This window comes from Rhinolophus sinicus, linkage group LG13, assembly GCF_036562045.2.
Source record: "Rhinolophus sinicus isolate RSC01 linkage group LG13, ASM3656204v1, whole genome shotgun sequence".
NCBI lineage: Eukaryota > Metazoa > Chordata > Mammalia > Chiroptera > Rhinolophidae > Rhinolophus > Rhinolophus sinicus.
In genome coordinates, this window is record NC_133762.1 from 15038821 (window position 1) to 15060468 (window position 21648).

Genomic DNA, 21648 nt, shown 5'->3' on the forward strand with positions numbered 1-21648 from the left:
TCAGTCCCTGCCGAGAGAGGGGGTATGCTCACTGACAGGTAGGGCTGCTGTCACAAGTGACCACACACTGGGTGGCTTAAAACAACAGAATTTATCCTCTCACAGGTCTGGGCACCAGCAGTCCAGAATCCAGGTGTTGGCAGGGTTGGTTCCTTCTGGCAGCTCTGAGGGAGAAGCCGTGCCAGGCTTCCTCTAGGGTCTGGGAGCTGCCAGCAGCCCGACCTCCCTCAGCACATCTCTGCAGCCCCTGCACATGGTCCTCTCCCCGGGGTGTCCGAGTCCCACACGGCCCCCTGGCCTGTCTGCTGAGGACACCAGCATTGCATTTCAGACCCATCCTAAATCCATGATCTCATCTCGAGATCCTTAACTTACATCTTCAGAGCCCATTTCCAAATCAGGCCCCTCTCACAGGTTCCAGGTGGACATATGTGGGGTAGGGGCACGCTCAAGCCCACTACAGAGGCTGCAGGAGCTGGTTCAGGTGGGCCTTATGCTCTGAGCAGCTGCACAGTAAACCTCTGGTCAGAGTCTGTGCGGAGACACTGGGCGGAGCTGCCTCAGGACCGCGCTCACCGCTGTGTGGCTTTGGTCTGCAGGTGGATGGGAGGAAGCACGCCAGCTTGGAAGATGGCATCCAGGTGGTGGTGATTGACGGGCGCCAAGGGCACGTGCTCAGGCACACGAGCTTCAGGAACGCCATTCTGCAGGGCATACCCTGGCAGCTCTTCAGCTACGTGGCGGCCATCCCTGACAAGTGAGTCTGTGCTTCCCTTCTCCAACTGGCTGGTGACACCACAGACCCCCAGCCCAGGCCCCCTCCCTGTCCCTGAGGCTTCATCGCAGTCCAGGCTGGGAAAGCTTAGGGAGTCTCCAGAGGCGGCCCACGGATGGTGGGTGCTGGGCCGGGAATGTCCCTGCCTGGCGACTCTCCTGGGGGAGCCAGGGCCTGTGACTGTAGGTCGGGCGAGGCAGATGATCCCCGGTTACAAACGGGAAGCCTGCCCTGGCCCTCGACCCCATCACGACACACTCCCGGCATGATCTCATCCCTCCCACAATTCTAATGCGATCCAAATGCAGCTGGCTTCTGAGGCGAGCCAGCCGAGCCAGAGCTAAACACCCGACGTCCCTCCCCAACTGCTGCGTGGACAGCGCCTCCTAGGGGTTTCTGTGGAACTGAATTCTCAGCTTCCGTTGTTTTAATCCATCCCCCAAACCAGCCCCTCTTCCCCGTTTCCCTAGAGCAGACTGGACGTCATGTCTGACTGTTCTGTCCTTTACTGCTCCACACTCTGTCACCACACTCTGTCAGCTCCACCCGCACTGCTGCTTTCCTACCACTTCCTTCCTCGCGTCCTCCGTCCAGGCCTTCCCACCCTACCCACCGGCCCGCCACTAGCCCCAGGGTCCCAGGGAAAGGAGGAGGCAGCGGCTCACACCAGAAATGTCAGGGATGGCTTCTAGGCACTGCCTGTGCCCTGTCACCCTGTGGGAAACTCCGTGCTGACCAGTGCAGGGGCTTGGCAGACCCCACACCAGGCAGGTTTCCAGGGGCCTGCCGTTGGGGCTGTGATGTATGAGAACCCCAAATCCGTGTCCGGCTCCTGTGAGCTAACCCAGGTCCCCATGCAGAGGGCACGGCCTGCGTGTGAGGCCACACCCCAGCAGGAAGGCTTCGCCGAGCCAAAGGGACTTAGCTTTTCCTTTGAATTGGAAGAGGGGGACACAGCATCCGAAGTACAGGGTGTGTTTGCTATGCTCCCATTCTCCTGAACAGCCACCTCCCGTCTGCCCCGACTGCGCACGAGCCCTTTGCAGGTTAAGAGCTTTTCTTCTGCTCCCAGAGGGAAGGTGGGGTAACAACAGGTTCCAGAATCTGCTACAGAGTTTCCCGTCTGGCCTGTGGTCTGTGGCTGTCGGGTTCCTTTGGGATGTGAACTGGAGGCCTCACTGGGCTTCTTCCTGTGTCTGTTTCTGGGGGAGGCGTTCACTTCCTGCCGTCTGGCCAGCACGCTGAGTCTGCCACCACGGACGCTGTTTCCACAGCATCCAGGGTAGGCTAGTGGAGACTCCATGCTCCCAAGGGAGCTTTTGCAAGTTGGCACCTTCAGGCTGCCCCCACCCAAGCAGGGTCCCCCTCTGGCAGGTCCTCTCAGATACTTAGTAACTACTTGCCTCAGTTTCCCTGTCTGCCAAACGGAGCGGTAATGCTATGTTACCTGACCAGAGAGGGAAGTGCCAAGCACATAAATGCTAACCCTCCCTGGGCATGTGCCTGGTCACTCTGAGTCCCGGCTCTCCATCACCACGTCGCACTAGTCCTGTCCAGACAGAGTGGCGAACATTCCGATTCGGGAATGCGTGTGCCCCGAGCTGGCATAGGCGCTGCCCCCCCAATGGCACACTCCCGTACCTATTCTGTCTTCTGGAGACAAGCAGCTGAGTGCAGCCTCAGAGGGCCCAGCCCACTGTGGCGGGACATGTGGCAAGCTGTCCAGGGTGGACATCGCCACATGGAAGGAGCCAGTCAGCGCCGCACGCACGAGGGCCGCCCTTCCCGCCTCCGGTGGACGCTGGGCACCGCAGACCCCAGCCCCAGCGCACGGCCCACCTCCCTCCCCGCCGGTCGGTGCCTCGCCCCGTTTGCTCTCGTCCTCTAATCGCCCCCTCCTTACTCAGTTCCATAGTTCTCATGGCATCAAAGGGAGGATACATCTCCAGAGGCCCGTGGACTCGAGTGCTGGAAAAGCTCGGGGCAGACAAGGGGCTCAAGTTGAAAGGTGAGGGGTTTGTACTGGGGTTCACATGAGTCTGGGTGCCTGGTGTGCAGGCTGCTGAGACGACAACACTCACCACCAAACCCAGTCCGGCTTCTGAATCCTCAGCTCATGGGCCGGGGGACACAGGCCAAGGTGCCACCTGGGACCAGCCCGCCCAGATGCTGTCCTTTAGCGTGTGACCAGAGACTTCAGGAGTTGCCAGAGTTGTTCACCCCTCTACTACTCAGCAAGGGGCCCTTTTTCCAGCCAAAGAATCAGCAGAAAAGGGGCTTGTTCCGACCTCCTCTCCCAGTTCTGGCCGCTCGGACTGGCTGAGCCCTGCCTCTTCCTGAGCACCCAGCCAATGTCCGGCATTTGTGCGGCCCGTGGCCGTTTGCACAGCTCTTATTTGTTCCCTGGAGGTGTGGAGGGAGAGTCCGGAGACCTTGTGGCTTGTCCAAGGTCACCAGCGCTCCGTGGTGATGCCTGGCACAGGCCCACAGGGAAGGAGCTGGCCAGGACAGATAGGCAGCGTGACACTCATGACCAGCGTCACAGACTGTTCAGAGAGTCCTGGGGAGGTTGAGAGGGGAGACAGAATGATTTTACAGCTACCTCTTCCCCTTCAGTAACCTGTGGGACAGGCACTGCTACTTCCATTAAGATGAGGAAACTGAGACAGTTAAGTAACCGGTTTCAGATTAGAGTTTGGATCCTAGTTTTTCTCATCCTGAGGCAGGTTCTGAGCTGCCCTGCATCCCAAGTACAGAAAACATGCAAGCTGCCGCCCAGAGGGCTTCAGGGAAGGGCGGGGACTCACGGTGCTGCTGGGGTCACATGGAAGGTGGCCGGGCTGCTGGGGCCTGCGGGGTGCAGCAGAGCTGCCATGCAGGGTGGGCAGAGCCCTCTAGGGTCACTCCATGCGGGGTGGCGGGAGAGGGCGTGCCTGGGAGGGGCTGCGGGGTGGTGGGGACCGTTCTCTCCTGGGGTTGCTGCTCACATGACTCATCACTGCTTTGCAGAGAAGATGACGTTCGTTGGCTTCAAAGGCAGCTTCCGGCCCACCTGGGTGACTCTGGTCACTGAGGACCACAAGGCCAAGATCTTCCAAGTCGTGCCGATCCCCGTGCTGAGGAAGAAGCCGCTGTGAGCGTGGCTGTCACCTGGGCCACCATGCGGACTGTGATGGCGGACTCTTGGCAGCAGACCAGGGTAGGGTGGCTGGTTCCCCCAGCCCCTGTCCAGCGTCCACCTGGGAAGGCCATGTGTCCAGAGAGGCCAAGGGAAAGACACTGAGACCCCGGTGCCTGCACCTGCCCCACTCAAGCATCTACCTGCAGCCCCAGGGCGGTGTTGGCTGGCTTTCCGGCAGCCTCTTGGGTGCTTCTCTCCTGTCTGTGCCTCTTCAGTGGGGGGTGTGGGGACCCTGCGAGGAGACCGGGACGTGATGGCAGCAGGGTCCACTGTGGCAGCAATGTGGACTAGGCCGCTGGGTCACTCACAGACCCCCCTGCTCCACAGCACACGTTAGAAGGTAGATGTAGCAAAAAGAACCCTGGTCCTGAGGAAACCTTTATTCCTGTAAGCAAGCAGCAGCTCGCACAGGATTAGAGCAGGCGTGTGCAGCTCCCGACGTGGACCCGGTTACCCCTGGGGAGGGGCGAGCCTTGCTTCTGTGTGTGTGTTGGGGGTGGCCGTCAGCCTTTCGGGAGAACTGCAGGTCCCAGGTTGAGACCGGACGAGGTGACATTTAAAGGCCCTTGCACTTCAGGGATCGCAGAAATCTGTCGCTTTTCATACTGTGCCCAGAGCCCAGCAGTAGATGAGAACGTCCGTAATGCTGGGTGTCTGGGGCCTACAGGATGTGTGTATGTGTGTGTGTGGGGGGGTGCTAGGTGAGGGGCTTACAGTCTGGTAGGACGTGCAGTCAGGTCCATGTGCCTTGTGATGCCAGGCAGAGAAATCAGAGAGGGGTAAAACGGGGACCAGTGCCAGTTCAGAGGAGGGAAAGCTCTCACCTGCCTCAGTGAGCCAGAAGACTTCCTGTAGGAGGAGGCAGTGGGGCTTGCAGGCATGGGGGCAGCCTCCACTTTGTTCAAACTACCTGCCAGCCCACGTGCAGGCGCACCCAGCTGCAGCAATTCCATTGGTGCTACCTGTTCCGCAGCCCAGCAGACAGCGTCGGCACACCGAGACCTGCTCGGTGAGCTGCCTTAGCTGCCCTCGGGGTCTGAGAGCTGTTGGGTCCAGCCCAGCCATCTCAGCTCCTGCTTAAGTCCCTGCTCTCCCCCTTGCCTGCCCGCGAGAGAGCTAGAGGGCTCCTGGAAGAGGGAAAACTACCTGTGGTGTAGACTGTCTCGTGAGGCACCAGGGTCACTCTGGGTCTCAGGATGAGCTATGTCTGCCCCCTTTCCTGCCCTAACCACAAACTCTTCCCTTCAAAGAGAGCTTTCTTGGCTCCGTATGCCCAGCTGCCCCCAGAGATGAGGTCAGCGAGTCCATTCCCCCAGGTTGAGCCAACTGCCAGAAAGGTTTTCCCATCAAACAGGTCTTTCCGCTGCTAGGAGGTGACCAGGACTCCGCCTCGTAAGACCTGGCAGCTTCCAAGGCCCTCACCCCAGGGAGGACCTTCCAGGCAGAGTAGTGGCGATGGGGAGGTGAGTTACAGTGCCCTCGTGTTGTACTGTCCGTAGTTCTGTCGAGTTCTGCAAACTTTCCATGCAGGGGTCTCACACTGTGAACGTTTGGGGTGCGATCACTTCAGGTGGCCAGGAATGGTGACTGCCTTTGGGTCAGCTCATTTCATAATGAATCTATCTGAAGCTCTCCGAGTTGTACATACGTCTCACTCGCTCGCATAGAACCTTCCTCCCCAAACCGTGCGCCCAGAGCCTATGTCCAGGCACGGCCTTGGTCGCACAGATTTTCTTCCTGCTTAGAAAACTGTCCTGCTATTCTTTCTGTGTGTGAGCGTCAAAATGAGTTAGGCTTTTCAGGAAAACCACACGCCTCTGAAATGCTTGTCTTTTTCCTGTTGCCGAAATAGCTGGTCCTTTTTCGGGAATTAGATGTACAGTGTGTTTTATATGGAAACATTTCTTGTAGGCATCACCATGAACAAAGATATATTTTTTATTTATTTATTATACATGCACTTGGAAAAGTCCTTGTCAGAGAGTGAAGAATTGTCTTAAATGTCATGTTTGGGGATGTCCGTTGGCTGCCTGGAAAGCAGTGACCCCGAGCCTTCGGCTTGCAGTCAGAAGGCAAGGCTCTGGGTGGAAAACCTCGCTGTACCATAGTAAACATACAAAGGCTGTCATCCTCCGTCTGCTTATTCTGTTTCCTTTAAAGTGGGTCTCATCTTAAGCCTGATATCTAAGGAAAATAAGATTGATGAATGCCCTCAGGGTCGGCCTCTGTCACTCCAAAAACCATTCAGTTGTCCAAGTCCTGCCTGGTCCAACGCGAAGGGGGCGCCCATACGAGCAGGTGGACATGGCCCTCTGAGAAGAGGACATCCACGTGCCAGTCCATGCCCAGGTGTGCTACGGCCTCAGCACTTCTGAGCCATCAGTAAGCTGTCCGGGCAGCAGTGTCCCCGAGGGGAGCCAGGGGCCACAGCAGGGTCAGCGGTAGAAGCAGGACTGTCTCTTCCTCATGGGTACAGTTTGGCCAGAGCCAATCTCAGTGTCTGACGAGAGGGTGGAGATTGAGTTGGTTCAAATCAAGCTTCCAGGCACGAGGGACAGAAGCAGGTTACAGGGGACTTAAGTTTCCTTGCTAAGAACTGAAGATCCCCAGATCGCATTAAGAAAACAGACAGAGTGAGAGCCCAGGAATACACCCACACATCTATAGGCAGCTAACTGTCCACAGAGGAGCCAAAAACATACAGTGGAGAAAGGAAAGCCTCTCCAATAAGTGCTGCTGGGAAAACTGGGAAGCCATGTGCAAAAGACTGAAACCAGACTGCTGTTGACACCACACACTAACACTAACTCAGAATGGATTAGGCACTTGAATATAAGACCTGAAACAATAAAATATGTGGAAGAAAACATAGCTACTAAACTTACAGGCCTTGGTCTCAGAGAGGCTTTTGTGAACTTGACCCAAAAGGCAAGGGAAGTAAAAGCAGAAATAAACAAATGGGACTACATGAAACTACAAAGCTTCTGCACAGAAAAATAAACCATCAACACGAACAAAACAGGCAACCAACTGAATGGGAGAAGATTGTTGCAAACTGTACCTCCAACAAGGGGCTGATACCCAAAATATATAAAGAACTCGTACAACTCAACAACACAGAGAAACAATCCAGTTAGCAAACGGGCAGATGACCTAACAGACGCTTCTCCCAAGAAGACACACAGATAAAAGACATATAGACAACAGACATATAAAAGGTGTGTAATGATCTTTTCAGCGTCACTCATCAGGGAAGTGCAAACTGGGGCCACACTGAGCTGTCCCTCACACCTGTCAGGATGGCTGCCATCAACGCGATGCTGGGGGGAACGGGCGATGGAATATCCCGATGTCGTATTATAAAGCTGCACACCTGAAACTCATGCTATTAAGCAATGTGACCCCAATACATTGAATTTAAAAAGAAAATGAAATAATTTGCTGACGGGGCTTGTCACAGTGAGTGCTGGCTGCTTGGGTGTCCTCAGCTTTGGGAGTCGCCTTTTTCCTTCATGGTTAATGAAGCTGCTCCAAGTCCGTGATTGGGAGAAACTCAGTAACAGTACCACGGTCGGTGCATGTGCACGCGCGAGTCCATGAGCCCGGAGCTCTCCTGGCACCGCCGGCTTCCGCTCGGGGACCTCCTGTGTCTCACCTGACAGGGCTGTTCTTTCTTCCCCAGTGAGCACCTCGTGGGAAACACGGTCTCTGTCCTTGATTTCCCCGAATCACACGAACTGAAGGAAGTTACTTGTAGCAGAATTTTGCTGAAGGTTTGGGAATATGGCACAGCAACAACTTAAAGTAGAAAACTAGTCATCGCCAGGAAGGTCCTCCCCTCCCTTCCTTTCCCTTCCCCTCCCCCGGGTCGCACACCTTCTGCAAATCCCTAGGTCCCGAGGCTTCTGGAATGGCAGGCTTCTCCTCAGCTTGCTGTGCACAGTATTACCTGCCCTGCCCCCACGCGGCCATTTCTGCTCCCAGGCGCTCTGCTGAGCAGAGCTCTGTCCCCGGGGCACCCCTTTAGCCAGACAAAGATCTGCTGAGCCCTTCCAATTGTCCTCTGTCTGTAAGGCCATCGAGCTGTAGGCACGGTTGTCTTTTCCAGGGACCTCGGTGGCTCTGAGTCCTCTGGCGAGCCAGCCCTATTTCCCTGACACTTGGAGTTGCCTCTGCTCTGTGGGGGGTGGGGGGTGGGGGGGGAACTGGAGATGCATGTGGGGTGGAGCTGCCCACAGTTCCTGGGAGAACAGATGTGGCCACTGGGTAAACGCGCTTCCACCCTCCGGCTGGGCAAGGAGCGCACTCAGGGAGCTCAGCGCAGCCCAGGGCGGGCCAGCTTGAAGGGACCCTGCCCCCAACGGCTGCCTGTTCAGGTGAAGGGCTCCTGACAGAAGGAGGCTGGGGGTACCTCCAAAGGCAGGCGGAAGGGGCTTCACCAATACTCAGCTGGGAAATGCACTGCTTAGATCAAAGTGGGTAAGGTGGTGTCTGGGACCACGCCAGAACACCCCAAAGAGCCAACATTCGGACACCGGCCATGACAGCACTCAGGACAGTCTGCAGTTACCCCTCCTCCTCTCATCACCCCCTCTGAGCCCCAAGCCTGGAAGGGCCAGCAGGAATGAGAGATGGGAGAGCAAGGCCGAAGCAGAGACAAACACTGGTTCCCGTTCTCTCCACAGGGGCTCAAAGAGAAGGCCTGAGGGGGACAGTGGGGTGTGCAGGGCACCTGGCTCTGGGGGCAGGAGGGGAGGGGAGAGTCCTGAGCCCGCTGTGTAGCGTCTGCTCTGCCCGTGGTGCAAACACTCCTGCACGGCCATTTCCAGCCTGATTTCCAGCCACAAGGGTTTAAGGCCGCACCCAAGAATCCCGTGTCCTTGCTCTGCAAGCGGCTGCTGGCCCGAGGGGCAGCGGCTGAGCCTGCAGAGGGTTGAAGGAAGGCAGCACCAGGAACCAAGCCCAGTTCTGAACCGAGTCCTCCCGTGGAGTGGAAGGGAAGGGCGGGAGGCCTGTGGCCCTGGACGCCACCGTGTCTCCTCCCTTAGGAGAAAGAAGCTGCTGGGATAAAATGCAGTTCTACTTGTCGATGTCTTTTGAACAGACTTTTTCCTTTCCACTCTAGAGGGAAAACAGTAAATCTGGCTGGATAAATGGCACCATATGGGGAGGGGGAAATGCTCTCCTGAGCAAAACACCAAACGCGAGATCATCAAAATTGCTCGATATGACTATGTGAAATTATTAAAATTTAAAATCCTAAATAATAGTGAAGAGAAAAAAACTGAGGAAATGTGTTTAAAATATATATCCCAGATAGGAAGTCACATGTTTGGATGAACTGGGCATCTTCTGTTTGCCCCCACGTCGGCTCTGCAGTCCATACCCAGCACGGTGCCCCAGGGGGCTGGCAGGAGCCACTGGCAGTTCCTGGTCCTCTAACTTCCCATGCTCTGTCAGTGGAAGCCACCTTCAGGAGATGGAAGGGAGGGAGGAGAGTGCTGGGCCAGGGAATGTCACCACTTCGCGCCACGTCTCTGGATTGGCTGTTTCCTCTAAGAAGACAGGGCTTTGGTCAGGAGCCCACTCCGTGCGACCGTCTGCCTGGGTCCCAGGACCTGCCCTCACTCCCGGTGTCTCGGCCTGGCGGTGGTAACTGCTTCCCTCAGTTGCAAGCCCATGGTCACTGCACTGCTCTGGCTTGGGGGTCCCTAAACTTCATTCGCATAATTTGCAAATGGTCCCTTCATTAAAGGCTTCTTACTATGCCCTGTGGTTCCTCCCGGAACGTGACATACACAATGCTCTCACAAAGAAGGAGGCTGAAAGAAGGAAATCACCAAAAGAAAAACAGGAAAGGGCCAATTCACATAGGAAAAAATATAAATGGGAAGTAAACATATGAAAAAAGGCAACCTCACTGGTAACTATAAGATGAAAACTGAAACAACAGTGAGATGCTATTAATCACCTATCAAACCGAAAGTTAAAAAGAACTAAAGAAGGAATGGACACTCTTAGACAAAGATCGGACAATTGATTACAACTCTTCTATAAAACAATTATATAAGAATGATTTGAAAATGTGTACAGACTTTGGCTCCAAAATTCTGTCCAAGAACTTATCCTAAAGAAAGAGCTATCCAGGGCCGGCCCGGTGGCTCAGGCGGTTAGAGCTCCGTGCTCCTGGCTCCGAGGGCTGCCGGTTCGATTCCCACATGGGCCAGTGGGCTCTCAACCACAAGGTTGCCGGTTCAATTCCTCGAGTCCCGCAAGGGATGGTGGGCTCTGCCCCCTGCAACTAAGATTGAATACGGCACCTTGAGCTGAGCTGCCTCCCGGATGGCTCAGTTGGTTGGAGCGCGGGCTCTCAACCACAAGGTTGCCAGTTCAATTCCTCGACTCCCGCAAGGGATGGTGGGCAGCGCCCCCTGCAACTAAAATTGAACACGGCACCTTGAGCTGAGCTGCCGCTGAGCTCCCGGATGGCTCAGTTGGTTGGAGCCTGTCCTCTCAACCACAGGGTTGCCGGTTCAATTCCTCGAGTCCCCCAAGGGATGGTGGGCTGTGCCCCCTGCAACTGGCAACGGCAACTGGACCTGGAGCTGAGCTGCGCCCTCCACAACTAAGACTGAAAGAACAACAACTTGAAGCTGAGCAGAACCCCCCACAACTAGGATTGAAAGGACAACAATTTGACCATTGTTCCCCAATAAAGTCCTGTTCCCCTTCCCCAATAAATAAAAAATCTTAAAAAAAAAAAAAAAAAAAAAAAAAAAAAGAAAGAGCTATCCAAGTACCCAAGGATTTGTGACAAGGACATCTACTGCAGCATTTTATATGATAGTGAAAACTCTGAAACAAACTAAATAGCAATCAGAGATTGGTTAAATCGAGATACATTTTTCCCAAATAAAGATTAAAAATGATTGTTGAAATGTTCATAATTATTAAAGCTAGGTGATAAGGAATGGAGGTTTATTATAGCACTCTACTTTGTGTGTGTGTACATGTAAAAAAATTCCACCACAAAAAAAAGTTTTGGAAAATTACACGGAGCCATTTTAGAAAGTATTTGGCATTACAAATCAAGAGCCTTGAAAATAGTTATTTTCATTGACGTAATTACCTGGGAATTTAGCCTAAGGAAACAAAGTTTAGATACAAAGATGTTCATTATGGCATTATTTATAATCATTTGACAAGTTCAGTTATGTGGGGTTGACTAAATAAATCCTGCTGTCATTTGATGACCTGTTACCCTTACCACAATAATATTTACAGGACTCCCCGGTCAAGATGGCAGAGCAGGTAAACTCTGTGCCTGCCTCCTCCCATGACCACCTCAAAATTACAACTAAATTACAGAACAACCATCACTGAGAACCTCCTGAAGACTAGACGAACCGAACTCCTATAACAAAGGACCACAGGCCGTGTGGAGACTGGTAGGAGGGGCGGAGATGGGAATGGGCAGGTCCCACACCCCCGTGTGGCATTAAGAATGGGAGGGATCTCTGGCTCCTGAGCCTGGGGCCAGGAGGAGAACTCCCTGTAGCATCTGGCTGTGAAAATCACTGGGGATTATGTCTGAGAAAGACAGGGCTGCTGGAGACAGAGGTGCTTCTCTTAAAGGGCCCGTACACAGTCTCACAAACAAACTCACTCTGAGCTCCAGCGCAGGGGCTGCAAGCAGCTTGAAAAGCATCAGGGACATCCGGGGAGCAACTAAAATGACGAGCTTCAGGGTGAGGGCTGGAGCGGCCGGGGTCAGGGCACCTCTCTCCAGGGATGGAAATGCTGCCAGGCGCCACTGTTCCTTCGTTGACCTCTCCAACCAGTCGGCTGGTGCAGGGGGAGCACCAGGTCTGAGCTGTCCATCAAACGGGCTAACACTTTTCACCCCGCCCTCGAGACTCCTGAGACCCCACCCCCAACCCCCTACTTCCTGCCGGCCTGAGCCTCTTCCAGTGGCTCCTCCACATAGGTGGCCGGCCTCAGCTAGTGTGGTAGCCTTTCCCCAAATCTCTCAAAGGTCCCCAAACCCCAAACAAGCAGCAGCCAACCTCAGTGTGCCTTGTAGTTCTTGCTAAAGCGCGCCAACACTGGCACAAATGGTGGCTGACCTTGGCCTGCCCCGGAGACCCTCCCAAGAGACTCTACAACCAACACCCGCGGTGGCCTGCCTTGGACCACACCAGAACAACATGCAACCAGATCCACAAGCGACACGCCCACAGGGCAGCCTTGGCTGGCACTGGAGCCCTGCTGTAGCAGCTCCCGCTCTGTGGGGTCACTCCGCACAATAGCACATCTGCTGTGGTCACAGCCAGTCCCCACAGCCAGTCAGCCTGAGGGTCAGTCCCCCCACTGACGTGCCAACAGCAATTGAGGCTCAACTACAACAGGAGGGGACACTCCTGGAGCAGCCGGCACAGGTGACCAGGGAGGCTGCACCACTGGGACCCACAGGACACCTACTGCATAAGGCCACTCTGCCAAGACTGGGAGACGTAGCAGCCCTACCTGACACATAGAAACAAACACAGGGAGGCAGCCAAAATGGGGAGAGACATGTCCCAAATGAAAGAACAGGACAAAACCACAAAAACAACAACGAAATGGGGACAAGCACTCTATCAGATACAGAGTTTAAAACACTGGTTATGAGGATGCTCAGTGAACTTAGGGGAAGATACGTTCTCACTGAGTTAATTTATTCTTCTCCTAAGATAGACACCATAAAGAAGAACCAATCAGAAAGGAATACAGTACCTGAAATGAACACATTACTGGGAATCAACATCAGATTAGATGAAGCAGAGATTTAGAAAACACTCAATCAGAAGCTCCTAGTAATGTGACCTTGGGGAAAATGCTTCCCTTCTCCCAGCCTGTTTCCCTCCGTGTAAGATGGATGGTAATACAGCAGCTCCTGCCTCGGGATGAATGAATATTAAACAGCATGCCGGTCAGTCAGAGAGAAATCCAGAGAAAGGTGTCTGTAGGTTTGCACAGGTGTTTGGCAGGCAGATGGAGCGATCTGTTCATTGAAACAGTAGCTGCAGGCTTCTCCCCAAAGGATGGTGGCAGGTCAGAGCAGCAAGTGGCGAGTCCTGAGGCAAGGCGGGTCTCTGCTGCCCTCTCGTGGACACCTCCTTCATTTAATACTTTTTTTTATGTGGGAAGACAATTACGATCATTTATTTTCAAGGCTTCTGGCCAAATCACGTCCCCAGCTGTGCCATGGTTTTCTGCACTAGAAGGCGGAGAGATGGAACAGTTCTGCCTCTCGACGGGGGTCTGATGAGGGAGGCGACACTCGCTGGTCTGGGGTCAGGACCGGTGCCTTCCCCAGGCTGGCTCAGCGCTGCACTGGAGCTGCCCACAGTTCCAGAGCAGGGCAGGTGTGAGGCTCACAGGAGGAGGGTACGGGAAGCACGTGCCACTTCTAAACCTCAGTGACATTAAAGACAGAATGGAATAATCATTCAAAAAAACCCCTTTTACCAAAATGATGAAAAAACTGTGACTCTGCAATTGAAAATGACATACCATATTCCAGGAGGAGATATAAAAAAGATTCCAAAAAATCAACACTAACACTTTCCCAGCAAAATGACTGAGTGTTCGGAACAAGGAAGGACGCTGGCAAAGTGACAGAAAACGCAGATGGAGAGAGAAGGCTGTCCTCAGACCTCGCCACGAAGCAGTGGATCTAGCATACGTCTTGTACGAGTAACACTAGGAACACGAACTGGGGACGCAGGTGAAAGTTCACGGATTCTCAGTGTGCCCGGCTAGTCATACGTACTAAGTTGGTTTAATTAAAAAAGAAAAAGGTTTATAGTATAAAGGAAACCACCAGAACTACAAACTTCAGCATAACCATCAAACACCAGAGGACATGAGGATGGGAGGAGGTCGAAGGATGTGGCTAAGCTGTTTCATAGGGGCTAGTCCAAGGGACTGCAAAGAGACGTGTGTCTGTGTATCTATCCTCTCCGCCCCACACAGGACGTTTCTCTTGTTCACCAATCAGCAGATGGGGCAGCTCCTCTGCTCCCACGCCCTGAAGGCTCGGCCACCACTCGCACGTCTGCTCCGGGGCTGGGGACCCAGAGCCAGGGCTGCCTGGTCATCTCTCTGTACATGGCTTCTGGGGTCTCTCCAGTACGTGGCTGCAGAGGCGCCTGTTCAGATGGGCTTTACAGCTATGAAACTGGCGAGTTACATGACAGGCAAGGATCTGAGATCTGCTGCTGGGAAAGGCGGTTAACAGAACCACTTGGGAGAGCAACTTGGCAATGTCCACCAAAATGTGCAATTGTGTTTGTTCTAGCAGTTTCACTGCTAGCAATGTGGACATACAAACAAAAGTTTACCAAAATATGTTGTAATATTTGTTTAAATATCCATCACGGCATTGTGTGTATTGGCAAAACCCTGGGAAGCCAAGTGTCCATCGGCAGGGACTGTGCAGGTCAACTGTGGGTCAGAGCCCACCTACCTGCGCACCTGGGCTACTGCCTCTGGCCTGCACTGCTGGAATACCGTCTGGACTCGCCCAGGGGTGCCCCTTCCAGGCACTTCTCCAGTGCAGCCAGCGCAAACTGCATTGTCTCTGGCACCACCTCACTGCAGCTCTAAATCCTCCAGGCACCCTGAGTTCCTACGAGACCCCGTCCATGTACCCCTTACCTCTAGCCCGGTCCTCCTTATGGGCTTTCTCTCCTCTGAGACAACCCCAGCCGGGAGAGCTGCTCTATCCTAGACCAGCCCAACAGACACAAACCTAGCAACTGACCCGCAGTACAAACAGCACCTCGCTGCAGGGCCGGCTTCCCCACAGCTGCACTCAGGGCTTATATGATGCCACAGGTCCCTGCCCGTCCCCTTCCTGCCGTGCTGGCTCCATTCTGACCGCTCCGCTGATGGGGCAAGGTGGCTGCAGCAGCTCCAGCTTCACATGCTCTGGGTTCAAACTGTATTTATGAGAAACAAAACACACCTCTTCCTGAGGTGGCTCAAGAAACTCACCTTGGTTAGCTGTCATCCCTGGAGTGAGGTGGCCTGGGGGTTGGGGGCTGTAGGGCAAATGTGCCAGCCCAAGCACGGAACTGAGAGGCCACAATCGGGAAACGGCACTGCGAGGCCAACATACCCCCACACAACCACACACACAGACACCACACACACACACACACACGCACGCACACACACACAGACACCACACACACACACACGCACACACACACGCACACACGCACACACACACGCACACACACACACACACATGCACACACACACGCACACGCACACACACACACACACGCTGGAGGCACAGGCCTTCCCCTCTGTCCTCTTCTAGCAATGACACTGTCTAACCACGTACACGTGCTATTTTATTAAAATCACAATGGAAGGTTCTTCCAAATAACTAGTTCTTAAAGATGACAGCTGTATATAAATCCCGTAACGCACTCAGAGCAGGTGCCCACACAGAGAGCGGGTCAGACAGGAGCACGTCGCGTATCATGGAGGAGCATAGAAGACACCACAAATTTAGGCACTTTATCAAAGAAACATGTTAGAAATGAACGAGGTGACTGAGCCTCTGCCACACTCTGCAAAGGGCACTGCTGAGTCCTGAGTGACACCCTTTAAAGTATCACACTGAACGGCACCCTTGCCACCAGCAGGGCTGTTTCCTGAATAAGGACACAGAACAGAACCCTTGAACTGCACAGACCACCCCACACGTGCCAGATGCCAAGAGTTCTCAGTAAGTAAGGAGTCAAGCCCAAGAATTTCAAAGGAAGTACTTAGATCTCCAAGTAACACTGTTTTCAGTTCTCTGCGTTTTCTGCAGATGTGGGATTTACAGTCCTGGCGTCCTGATTGTGTATTTAAATACCAGAGCTCCGTGCGTGGTCCCACGGCGTGTTTTAATTTCACACGAACGAAAACGATGTTTGTAGCACGAAGAGCCCGATTCAATTAACAAGAGTCTTAAAGTTTGTCTGATTAGAACCTGGTATCCTTCCCGTTAACAGAAAATAAAAAGCACGGACACCGCAGGACACCAGATCAGAGCAGGTGCCATGAGGGGGGCGGTGCCACAGCAGTGAAGGACTCCCCCAAATGCAAATGGGAAAAAGGTTTCCATTTAAAGTGACATTTTAGTCCCCGAATCTGTCAGTGCCCAATGTTAATTACAACACCTCTGTCTTCTTACTGGAAGCCGTTCCAACAGTCATTCTCACACTGACCACAACTGGTCACCTTCTCTAGAGGAACTGGGATGCCACCTGCGGTGCGGCCCCCACGCCCGCCCCCCCCGCACGCCCGGGCCGAGCTGTCCTGCGTGTCCCTGGAAGGGCCGTGGCTGCCCCGTTACAGGTCCTCCCGTGCAGTCCCAGCTCGATTGTCCCCCTTCGCAGCCCGAGGACGCGGCTCTCCCTTACTCTTCTTCTTGCCCTTCTCTGGCTTTGTCTTGTTTTTCTCTTTGCTTCCTCCCCCTCGGCCAGGGTACACCTGTCCCTCCAGCGTTACCTCCGCACACCGGTCTTGACTGACCAAAAAGTCCTTGATCTCCCAGGCGTAACTCCCATCACGAAGCATGAAGATGGCGCGGTCGGAGCCCACGATGAACCTTGACAGGGAGACGCGAGCAGTCAGACACCCGGGAACGTGCTCATGGGCCCGCACCTGTGGCGCTTACCCAGCAAAAAGAACTCCTTTCAACTTCTACATGAATACAGAACAAACTACTCGTTCAAGCCCAGTGGCTTCTGACATTTAACGTCTGAGAATCCTAGCTGACTGAACTACTGGACCACTCAGGTCAGAGAGCAGCAGACAGAATGGCACGTGGGGCAAGGGACGCCCGTGTCCAGAGACAGCACTGGGACCCCCTCCCCAGGCAGCCGCCGACGTGCCTCGGGAAGCACAGAGCAGGCTGCCCTGGGAACCTGTGACATTCTGAAGTGCTCAGCTAAGGTTTCTTCTGACAAAGGCTCCTGCTGATAAGGGCTGAAAACCGCAGGTAAGAGGTCCGTGAAGGGCTCGAGGACACCTGGCTACGGGACAGAAATCCCAACCCCGGAGGTTAACAGCAAGCAGCCCAAGTAGGTCCACACTCAACACTCGACAGGTCCCAAGGAGCAAAGAGCAAAAGAATGGGGTCTGGCTGGGCCACCAGTATGGCCAGTGGGCACGATTCTTCTGTTCCGGGGGAGCCAGACTCACACCCCCCACCCCTCAGGCTGGAATGCGCCAAACCCCGGGATCAGCGCCAGCAGGGGCCAGTCGTCGCCAGAACCTGGATGTCTGTTTAAGCTACAAAGCATCCGGCCATCCTCCGCACCCGCAGTATTCCTTCCTTTCTCGTTATTACTTTAAGGTTTCCTAAACTGAGACACTTCAAGAGGCCACCTTTTAGAACTGTTATTGAGGAGGAAAAAGGAAACTCCTTATACCTGCATCTTAGGGTCACACTGGGCTGTGAGAACCGGACCCGTTCACCTAAAATCAGGTATCTGTTTCTAGTCTGGTCCAAGCTTACGTGTGAACACAGCTACATAGAAAAGCCTTCTCCAATAAGCAGATGCTTCTAAAGGAAGCACGCTGTCAGGATGCAACTTGTTTGGTCCCCAAGGTGGCTACGCGACACAACTTTTAACTCAGATGAAATAAGTTAGATACAAAGATAAATAAAACTTGACGCTCACATGACTTATTAAAAACAACTTACTAGCTTTGACCAATAATGAATCCTCTTTAAAGAACATCCTGCTAGATACAGAGCCTCAGAAAAACTCCCAGCACAGCCCACGCTTTCCTCAGCAAGGTGGTGGATGCTTTACCTCTGGACGTCGTAGTTGGCATTGAAAAGGCTGCCCTGCCACAGACTGGTGATCTCCTCCGTCTCCTTCTCCGTGGGGCTTCCTGACACGGTGACAAACATCATGAGCGTCTTCCCTTTCTTGGTCATTTTCAGGATGCTCTCGGGCTTGCCCGGGTCGAGCTGCGAGAAGTCGATAGGCGCGGAGGGCCTTTTGTGCTCCGGGAGGTCTCCTTCCTCGATGTCGTCGTCTTTCTGTCAGGAGGGGGAAAGCATCAATCATCGGAAATGTGCTTTGCAACCGGCAGAGGCAAGAATATTGGCACGTGACGTCAGGTGCAGGATTTCGACCTACTTGATAGCAGGAAAAAGAAAATAGCGCGTCTCCCCTACTTGACTTTCCAGCCACATCTAAGTTTCGGCAAGTACCTCCTTCCTGTCACTCCAGGCCCCCAATCACAGACAGCCCCCCCGTGATGGGTTTCTATAGCTGTTTCACTCGCCAAGAACTTCCCTAATATGGTAGGCTGTAAAAATGGCCACATTCTGGTTTGGTCAGACAATGAAATACTGGACAGCAATGAAGGACAAATACATATGGAGCAGAGCTCAGAAATATTGCACTGAGTGACAGAAGCACCCCGGGGAGGGAGTCGGCGTGGGTTTAGGGATCGCCACCAGGGGAGAAGGGACTGTGTCCTAGAAAAAGCACCGACGGACACAGATACGCTCCCCCACAGGAGTCACTCACTGCTGCTGGGAAAGGCGCTCACGCCCGCCCCCGTGTCTGCAGACACCAGCGCTTTAGTCTGTATGGCAGCCTGCAAAGTGACATGCTGTCTGGCTGAATGGACAAGGGCAGTGAGGGTCACAGTCACCGAGGGGCAGAGCTGGCTTCAACGCCTCTGTCCTTCCGCTACATTATGCTGTTGCCTGGTGGTCACACAACCAGCTGCCAAGTCCTGTTAAGAGCATATGTCTCCCTTCCACTCCATTCCTGCAGCTTCTAGCTTAAGCCAGGTCCTCGTTTCCTTTCACGTGTACTCTGCTCACCGTGTGTATGGCTGTGCAGCAACAGGGCCAAAAGCACAGGCTGAAAGTGAACTGACTGAATTTGAAAGTCACCTTGGGCAAGTTACTGTACCTCTCGGTGCCCCAACGTCGTCGTCTAGGAAACAGGGATGAGTCCCTCCCTCATTCAGTGAGATGCTTGTTTACTCCTGATAGCTCGTGAACTCAATAAACATTAACCAAGTTGCGTCTGCCTTCAGATTCTCTCCCTGCCCATCCACCCTGAACCTGGCCAATTACTTTTCCTCCAGTGTAGCCCTAACCATGATACTCCACTATTCAAAAACCTTCAACAGCGGAAACCTCCACTCCACGGCATATTCTGAAAGCGCTATAAAGTCTGTGCAGTAACGTGGGAGATGATTAATGTGTATCAACTGAATCCACTGATGCTGTGCTTTCAGCTATAAAAACTGTGTCAGCAAATAGAAGGGGACTGGAGAGATGAACTTGGGAATGATTAAATGCGAACATTCCAGTATTGTAATACTGGGACAGTACAACTTGTCAAACTCATCAGGGGCTGCACATCTCCTTCTAAAGGCCAAACCCCACAGCATTCACGGCCTTGCACAAACTGGTGGTTCCCTCCATGCGTAGTTCTCACTATGCTTCCGCTACAGCCTGGGCCGGCCAGCCTAATTTAGACCAGCAAATCCAAACGAATTAGAGGTGCCCTACTCTTGGTTCTTTGTTTGTTTTCTCAGTTAAGCCTCAGAACTTTTTAGGCCAGGTACTGTTAACACCCCTGTTTGCAAGTGTAGAAACTAAAGTACAGAGAGGTTCTTTACCAAGCCAAGTTCACAAGTCTAAGTGGTTTAAGCCCAGGCAGTCCAACTGCAGAGCCTAGACTATTAATATTTGCTCCATTCTGCCCAGTTCCCACGTGTCCCGTCTCAGCTCATGCTGCTGCTCTAAGGCGCTTCTCCCACACTTCCCTTGCCCATCTAAATGCCATTTCCCCCTTGAATCCTGTCACGAGCCCCACAGCACTTTCTTTTTGTAGCACGCAGCAATTCTTCCTTTGTTTTATGGTTCTTTTTATTGTCATCTACTGTTCCTACTGGTGGGATCCTCTGTTCATCTCTGCAGCACCCTTTTTGCCCAGCCCGGGCTCTGAGTACTTCCAGGGTAGCCTTTCCTCATGAGATGGTGCTCTCACTTTGGCAGATCATAGCCTTGCTGGAGTCCTGAAAGAGGCTGGGAGATTGCAAGGGAGATGGTATATGGGGAAGGACCTGCTGCACCAAGTTCCCTCTTCATTAGTGGTCTCCACACACTCGTCTACCCCAGTCTTTCTATCAGCTGCAGATGAACGTGAAAACCCAAGTCTGCTTCCTTCTAGTCAAATGCATCAGGTGGTATTTTAAACTCTTGTCTAAAAGCTTCCATCAGAGAGAGACAGAACCACAAAATAATGAAACATCAGTGTTTGAAAAACTCATCTAGTAAAAATCCAGTAAAACCTCACTTTGCAGCTAAGGAACGTGGGGCCTAGAGGGAGAGGCGACTTGCCCAAGGTTACATAGTGAGCAGAACCAGAGTTCCTGACTATTCCACAGCTGTGTACATAAACCACGACAATACAACCATCCTGCAAAGGAAAAAGGCAGCAACGTTTTGGCTAATAAACTCTATCTAAAAAGCTTGTAACATACTCCCTATAATTACACACAATAGTGCATTCAAGCAACAAGCCAGAAAGCTTCCTTTCACATAAGTCACAGGTCCTTTCAATGAAAAGCTGACTTCCATGCGAGAGCGCCACTAGCCTTCTGATGACCGCGCCGGCTGTTTGCAACATAAAGCCAAGCACAAGATTACAAACCTCTCAGCACAGAAACACACCCAAACGGGAAGTCTGACACCCTACTGATTGGGAGACGGGCCTGTTAAACCTGAGATGACCCCCTGGAAACCTAACCTTCACCGTAGCCCTCACCACCCACTCGCCCCATTCTTCACACATGGGAACGGTCTCCCTCCCGATTTGCAGGGCTCAGTGCCCACGGGAGCAGCAGGGGCGACGAGGGCACTGAAGGTTAAGTAAGGCTCACTCCTGAGAGGCCGACCCGTGACTAGAAAAGCCCCAGAAACGGGGGAAGAGGACCCTGGGATAGGGGCCTGGGGCGGGGGGCGGCGGGGCCAGAGGGGTCAGCGGAGGCGATGAGGGTCAGCGGAGGCTCGAGTGGGTAAGGACTCATGGCCACAGCAGAGAGAAGATTGGGGGTCAGAAGACACCGAGACGGAGAGGGTGAGAGGTCGGGGGGAGCGGGGCCCCGCACGAGCAGGGCCGGAGCGTGTGCGCGCGCCGCGGACCTCCCACTGTTCCAGAAGACGCGCCATGTCCGCATCATTGTAATCGCGAATATCCTTCTTCTTCTTCGGGGGAGGCGGGGCAGCGTCGCTGGGCGTCCCGGCGGGACCCTCGGCCGCGCGGACCGGGGGCGGCAGCAGCAGCAGCAGCAGCAGATCGAAGGCACAGAGCAGGACCACGGCGGTGCGCGCCCACCCGGAGGCCGCCATCTTCGCTGCGCCGCCGCGAGATCGCGCCTGCGCCAGCCGCCGGCCCCGCCCCCAGACGCCCTTTTCCGGGACCTACCCCCGGCCCTCGTCGGCGCGTGACCCCGCCCCGTGCACGCCTCCGGCCACGCTTCAGCGTGGCCCCGCCTCCAGGCTCGCGCTGGCCTACCAGGCCCCGCCCCGTCCCCTCCGCCATCTTGGCCCCGCCCATGGGCCCTCCCCTCGTCCCGCTGAGGCGCTGGGCGCGAGTGG

The 21648-nt window shown here is 53.9% G+C and overlaps 2 protein-coding genes across 4 annotated transcripts in view; one reads left to right on the top strand and one right to left on the bottom strand.

Moving 5' to 3' along the window:
- The window catches only part of CEMIP (cell migration inducing hyaluronidase 1), a 112439-nt gene extending 106355 nt beyond the window's left edge, over positions 1-6084 (top strand). For all 3 annotated transcript variants that reach the window (XM_019743519.2, XM_019743520.2, XM_074317309.1), the window contains 3 exons: positions 600-757; positions 2683-2783; positions 3785-6084. In XM_019743519.2, coding sequence (XP_019599078.2) covers positions 600-757; positions 2683-2783; positions 3785-3912 — 387 coding nt within the window. In that variant the 3' untranslated portion in view covers positions 3913-6084. The remainder of the gene's footprint in view (positions 1-599; positions 758-2682; positions 2784-3784) is intronic.
- A 9256-nt stretch (positions 6085-15340) lies between these two features.
- On the bottom strand, positions 15341-21438 carry MESD (mesoderm development LRP chaperone). The gene is made up of 3 exons (XM_074317691.1): positions 21193-21438; positions 17825-18057; positions 15341-16611 (listed from the first exon to the last, which is right to left on the bottom strand). The coding sequence occupies exons 1-3, from the start codon at positions 21397-21399 to the stop codon at positions 16353-16355; spliced, it is 699 nt and encodes a 232-aa protein (XP_074173792.1). The 5' UTR covers positions 21400-21438; the 3' UTR covers positions 15341-16352.
- Between the last annotated feature and the right edge of the window lie 210 nt (positions 21439-21648).